This window comes from Aspergillus clavatus, genomic scaffold (genome assembly GCF_000002715.2).
Source record: "Aspergillus clavatus NRRL 1 1099423829796 genomic scaffold, whole genome shotgun sequence".
NCBI classification, from domain to species: domain Eukaryota; kingdom Fungi; phylum Ascomycota; class Eurotiomycetes; order Eurotiales; family Aspergillaceae; genus Aspergillus; species Aspergillus clavatus.
In genome coordinates, this window is record NW_001517103.1 from 94,854 (window position 1) to 108,928 (window position 14,075).

The 14,075-nt window shown below is 49.4% G+C and overlaps 5 protein-coding genes, 2 non-coding genes and 2 pseudogenes across 7 annotated transcripts; 7 read left to right on the forward strand and 2 right to left on the reverse strand.

Moving 5' to 3' along the window:
• Positions 1-920: 920 nt before the first annotated feature.
• On the forward strand, positions 921-2,285 carry hacA (transcription factor HAC1; the record flags this gene model as incomplete). The annotated part of the gene is made up of 2 exons (XM_001273538.1): positions 921-1,126; positions 1,187-2,285. The coding sequence occupies 2 exons, from the start codon at positions 921-923 to the stop codon at positions 2,283-2,285; spliced, it is 1,305 nt and encodes a 434-aa protein (XP_001273539.1).
• A 535-nt stretch (positions 2,286-2,820) lies between these two features.
• Positions 2,821-3,551, forward strand: ACLA_060690 (putative SNF7 family protein Fti1/Did2; the record flags this gene model as incomplete). The annotated part of the gene is made up of 2 exons (XM_001273539.1): positions 2,821-2,865; positions 2,961-3,551. 2 exons carry the CDS (start codon positions 2,821-2,823, stop codon positions 3,549-3,551), a joined length of 636 nt encoding a protein of 211 aa, XP_001273540.1.
• Positions 3,552-5,029: 1,478 nt separating this feature from the next.
• On the forward strand, positions 5,030-6,373 carry ACLA_060700 (uncharacterized protein; the record flags this gene model as incomplete). Its single annotated transcript, XM_001273540.1, has 1 exon — positions 5,030-6,373. One exon carries the CDS (start codon positions 5,030-5,032, stop codon positions 6,371-6,373), a length of 1,344 nt encoding a protein of 447 aa, XP_001273541.1.
• A 363-nt stretch (positions 6,374-6,736) lies between these two features.
• Positions 6,737-6,808, forward strand: ACLA_060710. Its single transcript has one exon. It is a non-coding gene; the product is annotated as a tRNA-Arg (tRNA).
• Positions 6,809-7,087: 279 nt separating this feature from the next.
• On the forward strand, positions 7,088-7,160 carry ACLA_060720. The gene has a single exon. It is a non-coding gene; the product is annotated as a tRNA-Lys (tRNA).
• Positions 7,161-7,715: 555 nt separating this feature from the next.
• ACLA_060730 (uncharacterized protein) lies at positions 7,716-8,648 on the reverse strand (the record flags this gene model as incomplete). Its single annotated transcript, XM_001273541.1, has 2 exons — positions 7,716-8,408; positions 8,490-8,648. The coding sequence occupies 2 exons, from the start codon at positions 8,646-8,648 to the stop codon at positions 7,716-7,718; spliced, it is 852 nt and encodes a 283-aa protein (XP_001273542.1).
• Positions 8,649-8,716: 68 nt separating this feature from the next.
• On the forward strand, positions 8,717-9,913 carry ACLA_060740 (annotated as a pseudogene).
• A 335-nt stretch (positions 9,914-10,248) lies between these two features.
• ACLA_060750 lies at positions 10,249-11,391 on the forward strand (annotated as a pseudogene).
• Positions 11,392-12,288: 897 nt separating this feature from the next.
• Positions 12,289-13,884, reverse strand: ACLA_060760 (putative MFS transporter; the record flags this gene model as incomplete). The annotated part of the gene is made up of 4 exons (XM_001273542.1): positions 12,289-12,666; positions 12,732-12,873; positions 12,933-13,433; positions 13,484-13,884. 4 exons carry the CDS (start codon positions 13,882-13,884, stop codon positions 12,289-12,291), a joined length of 1,422 nt encoding a protein of 473 aa, XP_001273543.1.
• Positions 13,885-14,075: the final 191 nt, after the last annotated feature.

Here is a 14,075-nt window from a genome sequence, read left to right on the forward strand (position 1 = left end):
AGTAGGAGAGTACTCCGTACTAGTAGGAGAGTAGTGTGACTGTGTCTCATAGAAAGGTGGCAACTGATTAGTCGGATTGAGATGGCGTATGGCAATTATTGACAAGATTGAAGAAATAAGCCTAATCTCTGCCCCTATACAGGGATGTCCGTACACTGTACTTCATAAGGATACTCCGAATCTAATCAGTTGGTGTTTTGCTTTCAGTGTTTCACCTTGGAGGCTTGGATTCTTGGACTGGGGGGGCTGTAGCCTGTAAGTGAACTTAGACAGAACGGACTCTATGGAAGTATCTATCTTAAGGGGGGGCATTTTAGGGGCAAAAGGGAGATTTCCAAGGATTGCGGGGCTGCCCAGACCAGGAGTACCGCCGGGCCCAATCTTTCCGTGACGTTAACTTCCCATACTTGTTTCATACAATGTTACACGTGGTGAGGTCTCATTTACTATTGGCTTCCCCTAAGATAGAGAGCCACATTATGGTAACAATGTGTAAAATTACCGTCACTGTGCTGATGGAGGCTAACTCCGCCCCCCTTGCTGACACAGGGGGCTGAACTGACCACGCTGGCCTTTAAAGAGTCACCACGCCCTCTGCAGTCAGTCAGTCCTGATCCAACTTCCCCCAAACCATCTTGTGAACACCTGTCCTTCCGTTTCCAGAGCCCCCTCGCCTCTTGTTCTTAGTCTTCTTCCTCACCTGATCGGCAGACCCCATCGGAGTCTGGATCCGAGTTTGACCGTTATGACAACGTGGCCTTTGCTCTCGTGAACCGGGCAAGTGAGCGTCATTGACTAGACTACCTTATTCCATATCAGGAGTGGCGTCTGCTTCATCTATCTCAATACTCTTTTGCAAACAGCGTTGGGAACTTGTGTGTTGTCTCTAAGGACAAACTATCTTCACATACCCTTGCAAAATGGATGACAGCTTTGGCTCACCTGTGGACTCCTTGCCCGGTACACCTGCAACCGACATGCCGCTTCTCACAGTTTCCCCCGCGGACACATCGATACAGGTAGAGAGCAAAGGGCAAGAAAACAAATCAGAGGATAAAAAAGCCCCTAAGAAACGAAAGTCATGGGGCCAGGAACTCCCAATCCCCAAGACCAACTTGCCCCCAAGGTATGTCACCTCTTGATCTCAGCAGATTGAATGGTACACTGACTTTTTCACTTAACACAGAAAACGGGCCAAGACCGAAGATGAAAAGGAACAGCGTCGTATCGAGCGTGTTCTCCGCAACCGCGCAGCGGCGCAGACCTCCCGCGAGCGCAAGAGACTTGAAATGGAGAAGTTGGAGAACGAGAAGATCCAGATGGAACAGCAGAATCAGTTCCTTCTGCAACGCCTGTCACAGATGGAGGCCGAGAATAACCGCTTGAGTCAACAAGTCGCTCAACTAACGGCGGAGGTCCGAGGCTCTCGATGCAACACTCCTAAGCCGGGTTCGCCCGCCACAACATCTCCGACTCTCACCCCCACCTTGTTCAAGCAGGAGGGCGATGAGCTTCCCCTAGAACGCATTCCTTTCCCGACTCCTTCCCTTACCGACTACTCGCCTACTCTCAAGCCTTCCAGTCTGGCTGAGTCCTCTGACGTGACACAACATCCTGCAGCGGTGTTGTGCGACCTGCAGTGTCCGTCGTTGGACTCGAAGGACCAGGAAGTGCTCTCTCCCTCTTTGACCTCGGCTCAGGCGTGGAACATGACGCTGCACATGACGTTGCAGCTCCTCTTTCTGACGATGACTTCCACCGCCTATTCAACGGTGATTCACCCGCTGAGCCAGATTCTTCAGTCCTTGAAGACGGGTTCTCGTTTGACCTTCTCGACACAGGAGATCTATCAGCATTTCCATTTGATTCTATGGTTAATTTCGACTCCGAGCCTGTCGCCCTCGACGGCATCGACTCGGCCCACGGTCTTCCGAATGAAGCTTCTCACCAGACTTCTGGCTTGCAACCCAGCCTTGGCGCGTCCACTTCGCGATGCGACGGGCAGGGCATTGCAGCTGGCTGTTAGGGAGAACGCTTCTCAGGGAACTGGGTCCGCCGGTGTTGACGCGGGTGGACGGAACTGGGAGTCCCTGTTGACCATGGCTTGGGCGATAGATCGTTTTGAGAAATCGAGAGGCCAGAGACGAATTCTTTTCAATGTGAAATCAGAGCGAGTGGGCCGGCGTGATGGTTTGGGAAAGCGTCCTCGGAGTACGCGGAGTTCAGGGAGTTTGAATACCTATAGCGAGACGTTGACGTCTCTCCTCATGGGCAAGGGCTGGTGAGATCTGGGTTGTATCATAGTGCATCTTCTAGAATTTCGAACGTCCGGCAAGCAAAAATGCTGGTTTGTTCCCCTTTTTTGCCATCAAACAATCTTATCACTTTTGATGAAACCTGTTCGCGTACCATCCCTAGACTGTTCAGAATGTGTGCCATAGACTTCAGCTCCAGTATAAGGCTGTAAACTGAAGTGATTGCCAAGATCTGTATCAAACTATATCTCCCCAATGGCTATCACTACCGGAATAATTAGTTCGTAGGGTGTTGCACAGTTGCACCGTTGCACAGTCTCTCCGGCCTCCGCAGATCCCGATAGATACGGAAGGCGGAATGACGTTGCCACGCAACTTTGTCCCCCTCTCCCCATCTAGAACCCCTCGAAGACTTGCCTCGCCCCCTCAGGCAACCACCGCATTTCCTCCCCCTTTCTGGCGCATCTATTACACCCTTCTAATTTACCTGCATCTCATCCTGCTTTGCTTGGATCAAGTTCTTCTTTAGTTGTTGTCTTTTTTTCAATACCCCGTATACAGCATCATGGTTCGAAAGGATCCCATCTTTGAGGCTCGCACCAATGTCAAGGTGAGCGCTATCTGTCAAAATTAGTCGTTTGGTTCAAAAGAACCGTACAAAGCCGTCACTGATGAATATGACTCTAACTACTCCCTTTCTTACAGTTACATTCAAATCGGCTCAAGAAGGAAGCTGCTCGTGCAGAATCCACATTCAAATCGGAGAAGGCCAAGGCCGACAAGGCCATGAAGAATCGCGAATTTCAGATTGCCCGCATCCACGCTGCCTCTGCCATACGAGAGAAACGGAGACAAGTAACTTTAAAGGCCGAAGCTGCTCGGGCGGACGTCATCATCAATGAACTCAAGGCGGCACAGAGCACTCGCGATACATCCCGAACTCTGGCTCTGGCGTCGCGGGGCTTGGACGCCGCGTCAAAGAGCGTCAATCTCGAAAATCTCGTCTCTCACGCGAATAACTTCCTAGCGCGATCGGAGGATTTCAAGATCGCTAGCAGTGCCATAGAGGATGTCGCTCAAGGGATCTCGATGCAAGAGTACGGTGCGGAGGGCGAAGCCGAAGTTGATCGTCTGATGGAACAACTTGCAGACGACGCGGGTGTGGACCTGCGCTTGGCTTTGGATGCGGATACGGCTACCGCTCCTAAAGAGGAGGTGAAAGACCAGAAACAGGCCGATACGGAGCTTGAAGACGGCTTGGGCGCAAGGCTCCGTGCTCTCAGGGCTGCAAGTTGAGGACCTGTTTTCCCTTGCCCTCGTGGAAACCGCCAACGACAGGATTACCGGCCAGTCCCCACCTGCTATAGACGCAGGACTACATCGATACCAACCTTTCACTACACCTTCGAAGGAAAACCAAGCAGCGCCGCATGGGATTCGCTTTGTGTTGCAGCTGGTTGACGATCATTCACGAAGTTATGCCCTTTGATGCTCATCATCTACTCCCCGGCTCTTCACAATGAGCCTTCTTTTTGTTTTCTCGACCTAAGCTTACCGCGATGATGTCTGTTCATTTTCATCTAGGACTCGTTCTTGCTGTAAGCTCTGTAACTATACTGATAGGACTGCTTTGTCTTGCTTCCTCTGTACTGCTCTGGAACTGCGGCTTTCCCACCAGTCTTGCTGTTCCTTCATTATGATGCTTATACTGTTGCTGGGTAAATGGCAACGATCTTCAACCTTGTCTCTGATATACTGGCTGTTCAAAAGTATCTCCATGCTAGGGCGACAAGGCGCACGTGCAGTGCTTTGCCCTCTAAAGTCTGATATACCTTCCGCATGGCCCAATATTGAACATGACAATGTCTCATTTTATTTCGTCTTGCATGGATGTACAAGATGTGTCAATCATGTGTTTTCCCGCTAAGTTATTTTGGAATGAAGTGGCGCCCTTCTGATTGCCACCTTTTTTGCCGCTGTTCGCTACCTTTGAAACCAAAAGAAGTTCAATTCATACTGATCTACAGGATCAGGAACATCTGATATTGTTATTGTTTGAAAACTGTCAGCAATCATTAAGCTATCTTAATTCAGATGGGGAAATAGATGAGTCAAGTCGCCTATAGAATCCTCATTATTGCACACAGTACTACCCCAAAATTACAAGATAACACATGAATGCCTAAGGGTATATTTTCATCTCGCTTGTTAAAGATTTCCTCGTTAACTAGATGAATACTCTGTACACTACTCTATAAGTAGTACTCTACAAGAGCTAATTGTAGACTATCATCGGCTCGGTTTTCCTTATCCTTTCAATTACCTTGAATTTACCCAATCACCGTCCTAGTTGTCGTTTGATGTCTTGTGGACTAACTACAGTCACTCTTAGGCTCATTTAACTAACGACTTATCTAGGCTGTGACTGGGATACTCAACCGCTATGGTCTAGATACTCCGTACAGAATGCTAATTAGCAACTCAAAACTAGTGGCTCATTAAGCCACAGTGCCACACTAACACACACAGGGTCACTACTAGGGAATTAAACTGTCGGAAAGACCCTTTTGAGCCTGAGGCGAAGAATTTGAGTCCTATGATATTGAGCCATTTGACTAGGTATCTCACTAGGGTCGACAGCCTTCCTCTGCGGCGCCAGACCTTGGGAATATGAGAGAAGAGAAATCCCCTGAACAAATTCTCTGATTTCGAGAATGAACTCGGTCTCTCTCTTGCCCTCTTCTTTCGTTTAAACACCGGGGCCTGCCAAAATTATGGCACCCTCACGCTCGTTTGCACTTGCTTTCTTGTCACTCGTTCTGCAATGTCCTTCTTTCGCTGTGGCTGCCCCATGGATCGCTACCAAATTATATGAAGCAAGTGAACACACATACCGTTATGCCTATGAGACCACCACCGAGACCACCATTCAGGAGATCACGCCTACGGCGGCGCCAATGCCAGCAGCTCTCTCGACGGCGACTTTCGTAACAAGCCCAAGATACGGCGATGCTGTCACAGTCGTCCAGGTGCTATACCCATCTGGTGCGGGAGCCGCGGCTACCTATGATCGTTATGGTTATTATGACACGGGACATGTAACCACGGACTACTATGTCAACATGGTATACTCTGCATCAGGGTCATGCTCAACACAGAGCCCTTTCACCACGGCCCTTCCTGTCGATGTACCAGGCTACCTGAGAGGTGCTGTGCCCGCCACCTCCACGACAACCACCTATTCTGTTGACAGTAGTCGGCCGTTCCAACCAACTACCTATACCAATGCTCTTGCTTTTATCGATCCTACACAGCTACCAGCGTCGAGTCTGAGCTCTCTCAGCGACCTCTACATGCCTTATACTATGCGCTACGGTTGCTATGACAGCAACTATGGTAGCGGTAGTTCACGCTATGGGGGATCTAGTGATTACTCCGACAGATATTACCACGACTTTTGGTTTGATTATCCTTATGCTATTGTGATCATTCCGGTGGTTGCCTGGTTTGTTCTTTGGCTCATCATCGGTCTCATTGAAAACTGGTTCCAATTCCGGCGTTTGATGAAGGGTTGGCAGGCTCGCCGAGGATTCCCAATTTCCTGGTGTATGGTCGCGCCGATTATTTCCTGCTTGCTCCTTTGTTTCAGCTGCAAGGGCTTCCAGGCTCGCTCCGTTGATGAGGCACAGGTGCTTAAGGAGAAGTGGAATCAGATGGGATTCTGGAAGAAAATCGGTCTATGGCTCCGCTGGGGCTTCGGGTTCAGTTACCCATCCATACTTGGCTCTCCCCCGGACAAAGTTGGACGGCCTTCGAAGCGCCCTGTCGCTGCCACTGCTCCTCTCTTGAGTGTGTCACCGCCACGCAGTGTTGCTGGCGATGATCGCTCGGATCTGGAAAGCACCCACCAAAACAGTACTGTCTCAGGGCCAGAGATGGCTCAGGCGCAAGCCGATGGCCAGATGCTGCAGGTTCCAATATCGTCAACCCGACAGGCCCAACAGCAAGATCTATCCACTCAGCAAGAGGCCCCGGATGTGCCGGTTGCGACAGGTGCTCTTCCCTCGGTCAATGATCCCCGTACTGCGGAATCGTCCGATCAGTCGCGGAATCGATAAAAGCCTACGGGCGCTATAATTGGCCTGCTGCTTGCATCAATAGTTAATTGCGATATTGATTTGCCTGGTCTATCTAATGTATTGCGTCAAATATCTTCGGATATCACAGACCGGCTGGAAGGGATATCTGTTGGATCAATGTCAGTTATATGAATGTAATATCTAATGCTATGGAATATACCTGGTGCTTGAAGTGACAGCGACTATCACGGACCAATTCCATTGGCGACTGCATCTTGCAAAGTCGAATCCCTATAGAAACCTTGCTACTCGTCTGTTTGACTTTGAGTGAAACCCATCATTGTCAAATCCATGGCAGCCTTTCCTTCTGAGGGCAGCCTTTGATTCGCTACCAATCACACGGGCCGGCTGGCCTAATGGTAAGGCGCTTGACTTCGGATCAAGAGATTGCAGGTTCGATCCCTGCGTCGGTCACATCTTTTTTTGCATTTTAATATTATTTCAATGATCGTTAAAATCGTTTCGACCAACCATGATGAGCTCATGATACCCTTACTTCAGGAGATATTTGTTCTCTTTTGGGAATAAACTTGCTGGCGGATTGGTGCTATAGAATAGTTGTAAACAAAGTGTCGAAGGTTGGCATCATGGAGCTTGAGAGCTGGTGGTGAGATAGCTCAAGCGAAATAGTGATCTTCAGACGGTTTCATTCTGGCCTATATTACTCAAATACTCGCTGTCTGTCATAGCCCAGCCGGGCTAGCTCAATCGGTAGAGCGTGAGACTCTTAATCTCAAGGTTGCGGGTTCGACCCCCGCGTTCGGCTTTTGCTTTTTGCACTTTTTTATCTTCGTCAGCCCTCCACGGAAAAAGATGGTGGATGATTCCCTTTTTTCTTTTTTTCTTTCTAGGAGGAAAGCAGCGACTTCCGCCCTGTGTTGGGAATTTTCCTCTATGTATACTTGTTCTTCTAGTCGTTGGCGTAAAAGAAAACGTTCGTTATGTTGTTATTGAGTTGTTTGCTCGTCGTTACTTGATATATATATGTCGACCCTGTGATACCCCATCAGAAGAACCTCAGCCATGGACATAAATCACTCAACCTGCGTGCTTTGAAAGTAGAAGCAAGGGATCCAGACAGATACTATGCAATAAACCCACCGAAACCGATACAGCATGACATAGGCATGCACAGATATCAAACTAACCCCCCAGGGCCTGCCCAGGATAATCCAGCAGGGGCAGAAACGACACCAGTGTTTCGTACGAAGTCTATATCACGAATCGATCCTTCGATTGTGTCTCCAATGCGTGTCGATTCTCTATATACACACCGACAATTGTTTTTCCAGCTATGTACAAATCGGATATCAATTGCCAATCACAACTTCGAGGTCCGCGACGGCGCAAAGTTGGACCCTTCACCCTGGGTGATCGACTCGACAATATCGTCGATGCTGGTCAGAATCCAAGTAGTCCCTTCGTCACTAGCCAGCCACCGAGCACCCTGCTCACTCTCAACATCATGTATCCATGTTCCATCCTCGAGTGCTTTCCGTAGACCAAAGACATGCGACATGACCTGCGGTCCTACACCGGACTGCGCACGCAAGCACGCGATCGCGGCAATGGAAGTCGCCATCCGGCCAGCATTCGCACCGGTGGTGCGGCCCGGGGGATCAGACAAGAGGGCTCCGTAGTGACTGCTGAGAATATGCACGGGTAGATCAGGATGCGAGCCCGCCAATTTGTCGTAGAGCTTGGAGTGGAAGGGCCGGTAGATGGAATCCCACAAGGCTCGGCCGCGACTTGCAATCTCGTTGATATTTTCAGGGGTGGGAGTCCGGGTGGGGGTTTGCGATAGCCCCGTGCGGACCGATTCAGGTAAACTGGTTTTGAAAGCATTGAGACAGTTGATGGTCCGGGGGATGCCATTGAAGCTGATGCATTTCAGGCCGACCTCCCGCATCAATTCCGCGGTGGCTACGCTTTCCTCCTCTGTTTGGGCTGCGGAAACCAACTGGAACAGAATGGCAAGGGATTCGGGGGAATTCATGGTCATTGTGGCGGCTGTCTGTGAAAAAGCGCATCGATCAGAATACCGGTCAAATTACCGACTGACATGCAAGGAGCAAAGGGCAAGTCAATCACAAACCGACAATGCCAGCCAGGACGGCGAAGAAACATTGTTCGCTAGAGCATGTTGTTGGATCTTCTGATAGACGGACCGGATGTTGCGCGGAGCAGGCACGGTATTTGGCCGTGCACTGGGAGCATTGATCAGCGCCTTGAGGCGGCTGGAAATCTTTGACATGATTCCTGGTGCTATCGCCAATCGCTTGTAGTGAATTGTGAGATCATCCAGAACGATCAAGAGCAGAATGGCGTAACATTATCGGTCTTGATCCCGACCGTCTCTGTTACACTTATCGCAGCAATGCCTCGGCGCCAGAGGTGGGTTTTGGCCGATACCGGTTATACCCGCCCAGAGGTAACAAATTCCTGGTAATGAAAGCAAATTACATATAACGCGTGGATCCCGTTCAGATTAAAGCAAATCCGGGGAAGGAAACATAGGGACGACTATTCTAGAAGTGGACGAGCTCGCAACCAAATATGATTTGGACGATGTGCGCCATATCTTGAGAAAGGGCGCTCTGCTGGTCAACAATCCCAATGCCTATATGCACTTAAAGGACCTGACGGATGAAGAGAGGGGGGCTTTGGCCCAACGAGCCCTTATCACAATCCAGAAACGTGCCCATCGCCAATTCGCCGTCGGACTATGCTATTTATGTAGCAGCTGTTGCACAGTAAGTGATGTTGATATGCTATTTCATTGATCTGTGTTCTAAACTCGTTCACTAGCGGATGTGCTTTGGGAGTTTTCCTTTATATGCGGCTTGATAGCTTGAAAGAAGGTTCCACCAGCGGTATATTCATAAAATGTTTCACGGTGATTGCGGCTTTTATTGTCGCCCCGTTGGTGCAAATCTGGCTCACGGAATTTTTGTGCAAACGAATAGGGCGCCGAGGAGCAATATGTACCGGGGCAATGGCCATGATTGCAATGGGGCTCCTCGGCACAGTTGTAAAATCAAAGCCAGTGATGAAGGTCGTCGAATTACTATACTGTGTCGCATGGAACGTTGTCAATTGTGAAAGCCCCTTGCGATTGGTAGAGACGAGTCTGCCAGCAGGCCGTGGTGCTATGATGTTGCGGTGGCTTTGGTATGCAGCCATTCCTGAGTTCTTCTGAACAGCCTTGGCTAAATTTGAGCGCAGGCTCCAGTCAGTTGGGTTTTCTATGGGACTAGTCATAGCATCCTTACTTGGTGACCTGAAAGAACAGGCCTTGTCGGGCATGATTACTGCCATCTCTGGGGCGATATGTTTATTCTGCTTTTGGATCTTACCAGAATCACCGCGCCTTTGCATCGCCAAGAGTGACATGCGTGCTGCTTACAAAATATTGTGTCGGATGCGAAAGGTGAAGTTGCAGGCTGCTCGCGACCTCTACCAGATCTATATCTCAACCGAAATCGATCAGTATCCTGTTGGACTTCGGGATTTTTGGACTGTGCCTCCTCTCAGACGTGCAGCCCTCTCTTGTGTTGCTGTCGATTTTGCTATCAGCTTATCTCAAATCATGATGGCTGGGATAGTGCGTGGGCTATCGTCGCTCATCAATAATTTTCAAACTCAAAAGGATTTCCTGACCTTGAGTTGCTTCTCTTTGGAAGGCATAGTGGCCCTCAGGCTGTTTATCCTGATCATGCCAGTCACCTGATGCACTTCTCAGCCTTGTCTCTGTGTCACCACATAGCCCTTGCCATACACTGCCCAGCTTGTAGCTTGGACACTCTGCATTCTTTCCTTTCATTCTATAATCAGCTGCGCACAAGGTAGCCATCATGGAAGCTGTAGGCGTGGTGCTAGCCGCCTTGTCAACACTAGACTTGTGTCTAACGTAAGTAGAGGTGAATCGCATGTTCTTCTGGCTAGGCTTCAGGTCATCTAATGATAGGACTCAGATACGGTAGAAAGCTAGTGAAGATCTGCCGCGACTACCGGTCCCTTGAAACAGACCTGAAGGAGCTTTTCCTCCTTCTAGAGGGTATTTGGCTGAAAACGGAGATTCAACTAGATTCCATTAGGGTTATTTGGATGAGTCTTCCTGAGAAGCTACAGATCCATTACAGCAATATCCTGTCGCGCCTATATACCAAGATCACAGGCGCAGCTGGAAGCATTAGCCGAGTCACAGCCCTCTGTCATGAATCACACCAGATCCAGAGTCGTATCCGCGCTGTATATATGAAACGGCACCTGCAGCAAATTGTGCTGGACCTGGAAGAGTGGCAAAAGCGTTTCGATCCGTCATGGTACTTGATCGCTCGCCTGGCAAACTCTCAGCTAGACCAGTACCTAGGAGGGCCTATTCCAAGCCAGAGCCCCTCCGCCCATCGGCTGATGATGATGAGGAAAGCTATACAGGCATGTAATGCCGCTAGACTCGGAGCAAGGATCTGTTTTTAAAAACCCCGGTGTAGTCGCGGATACAATGACCCGGATTTCTGGAACAGAAACATACGTTTCAACGTTCCGGCATAATCATCAGCTGGTCCTCCTCAATCGCACGTATCATATTGCTAGCACAGCTAGCGTTGATGGGCAAAGGAATGTTCGGGATCTGGCAAGATTACTCCTCCGCGTCAAGCCAGAGACATTCAACCTCCTCAAGTGCAGCGGCGTTATCGAACTCCAGGAGGAGAACAGCAGCCAGTTCCAATACATCTTTGAAGTTCCCGAAGGGTTATCTGGCCCGAAGACCCTGCGGTGTATCCTACAGGAAAGGGCTCAGTGCTCATTGAATCAGCGATTCCAGCTTGCCAAGAATCTTTCGCGGTCCGTCATGTTTGTGCACGCAGCTGGATTCGTGCACAAAAACATCAGACCGGAAACTATTATCGTTCTCTCAGATATAACTGGAGTGTTGGGCCCATCCTTCCTCATTGGGTTTGAACGAATTCGCAAAGAAGGAGGATCGACAGAGTGAATCGGGGATCTACAGTGGGAGAGGAACCTATATCGGCATCCGAGGCGCCAAGGTCTATTTCCCGAGGATGTCTTCACCATGGAGCATGATATATACAGTCTTGGGGTTTGTCTCCTTGAGCTGGGCTTATGGTCCTCATTCGTCCAGGGACATGGGTACACTCCAACTCCGTGGACCAAATTAGAGATATCGAGCGCTCTTGCTGACAGTGATGCACTTCGCGGTGGGTTCGCCGTTAAGGATAGACTGATCAACATGGCCAAAGAGCATCTGCCAAATGTGGTTGGAGATAGGTACACCGAACTGGTTAGAGCGTGTTTGTGCTGCCTGGACCGAACCGAGGAAAACCATTTCCAGCCATCGGGAGTTACAGACGATGATGGGATAATCATTGGCGTTCGATACATAGAGAATGTAAGTATTCAGCCGATGGATTGAATTGTACTGACCAACCTAGATACTTTCTAGAATAGAGGAGCTGTGTCGTTTGAAGTCGTTCAAGCTTCCTCATGGTCCTTTGTGGGTAAAGACATTCTATGAAATGATTCTACTCCTTCTGTGGACCAGTGTAACTCTCGGAAAGGCAGCATACAGAATTTCATGTAGTAATGGATTCTTAATGGTTTGTTCCGACGGTCGTCAGGGGGCGAATGTGAATCCCTTAAATGGCCTTATTTCCTGCCTAGACACCATTTGTCTTTCATTGAACATGATTATTGCATATGTCAAACAGCACAGAGTAAACGAAATCTCTATAAGACTGCCGAGTGATACTTATGATTCTCACCAGGTCAAGCATTCGCCCGAGGCTCTTTCATCAATTTTGAAACAAGTGATATGAAGCTGCGATCGGCATATATTGACCCACAAGATTAGGATATACGTTTGGAGGCATTCAAGCATCCCCTGGACTCGTCATCCTAGACCGGGCTGGCTCCTTTCCCGCGAAACTCATGAGCATGCCGATATCGTATATTGCTTTCAATATACCGGCCAGCGTAAAGGACGCCCCAAAGAGATCATGCTTAGCCAGGATACCAGTGATCAGCGGCCCAAAACTCTGGCTGCACGTCTTGACCACATTGATGGCTCCCATAATGGCAGTGCGCTTTTCAGGCGGAAGAGCAGCAGCCAAAAAGGCAGAGCGCGGTGCAACGTCCATATTCTGCGAGCATGCGCGGAGGACCAGGAATGTCAAGGCGGCTGGCAGCGCAGCCGGAACTGGAATAAGAGCCAGGCAGATGGCGGAGGGAAGATGGGTGAAGACCATGGTCTGTTAGATGGTTAGATTTCACACCCCTTCATTTTTCTGCAGGACCCATGGGAGGGAAAACGCACCTTGACATTGCCAATGCGCTTGGCAATCGAAGATGCTACCAACATGGACGCGGCAGAAATCAGACTTGTGGTGAAGAAGATTGAGCCAAGCTCCCCCTCTGGCAGGGAGAATTTGCGCTTGAAAAAATATGTCATCCAAGACCTGGGAAGAATGGTCAATATTTCATGTATGACTAGTAGATGGGTCCGGTTGATACGCACAGCGAAGCCAGCCCAGAGGCAAACGAGTCAAGACCGAACAGGACGAAGAGTCTGAGGACCAACAGGATAAGATCATTGTCCCCAATGGAGGAGAAGAATGATTTCTTTTGTTCGATCTCGACATTTGTGGTTTCACCCAGAAGTGGCTGGGTTTCAGAGCTATTCGTTTCTTGCTGTTGCTCCGGCTCTTGGGAAACAGAGGCACGACCTTTCTCCTTTTTGGCCGCTTCGACTTTGGCGCTCAGACTGATAGAAAGGAAAAATTTGATCGCGCCCACTCCGGCATATCCGAAAAAGATGATTCGGCATGCTGGAACAAATTGCCAATCTTTGGAGGTCTGCAGCAGGTTGAGGATCCAACCACAGACCATCATTCCGAGGGCAGTGCCTGCATTGCCGATGAGAGAGTACCACACAAAGATGTCACTCAGAAGTTCATGGGGAGTCAGGTGAGCTAGCGTGGATTCTTCAACTGCCCGGAATGGCCCAATTTCATTGCCACTGCCAAATGTATCAGCATAGATATGAAGTAGATTCGGTATTGCACCCACCTCGGACTGATGACTCCCAACACTGCTGCCGCGAGGAGGATCCAGAAATTGCCAAAGAACCCAAAGACAATCCCACTGCCGATCATCAGTAAGGATCCGAGGGCCAAAACAGCCTTGCGGCCCATTGCATCTGCAAAGAGCGTAAGCCCAAAGCTGATAACGACATCTCCGAACAAGGTCAGTGTCATGAAGAGGCCGATACGATCATCGGAGATCCCCAGGTTCGACAGATAGGAAGCCAAAATCAACGTTGAACCTCCATAGGCAAAGAGCCGAACAAAGCGCTGAGCGCAAAGAAGCTTCACGTCAAGAGAGGACTGCCATAGTGAAACAAGACCCAGTTCTTGGAAGATTTTCCTATGCAAACCGACGGATTGCGATGTAGGCAGTTCTGATGCCATCCTCAAATATCACCTCCTATCTCATAGGAGATTGCAATGCTGTGCTCTCCAAGAGAGTGCACAGAAGTAAAAGTCTGCATATCTGCAATAAGTAGGCAGCCATGGCCGCTCTTGACTATATCCGGTAAAATCGGCCGAAGCATCTCCTTTGGGAAAACCGTGATGGTTGGAAATATAGATGATATGCGAAT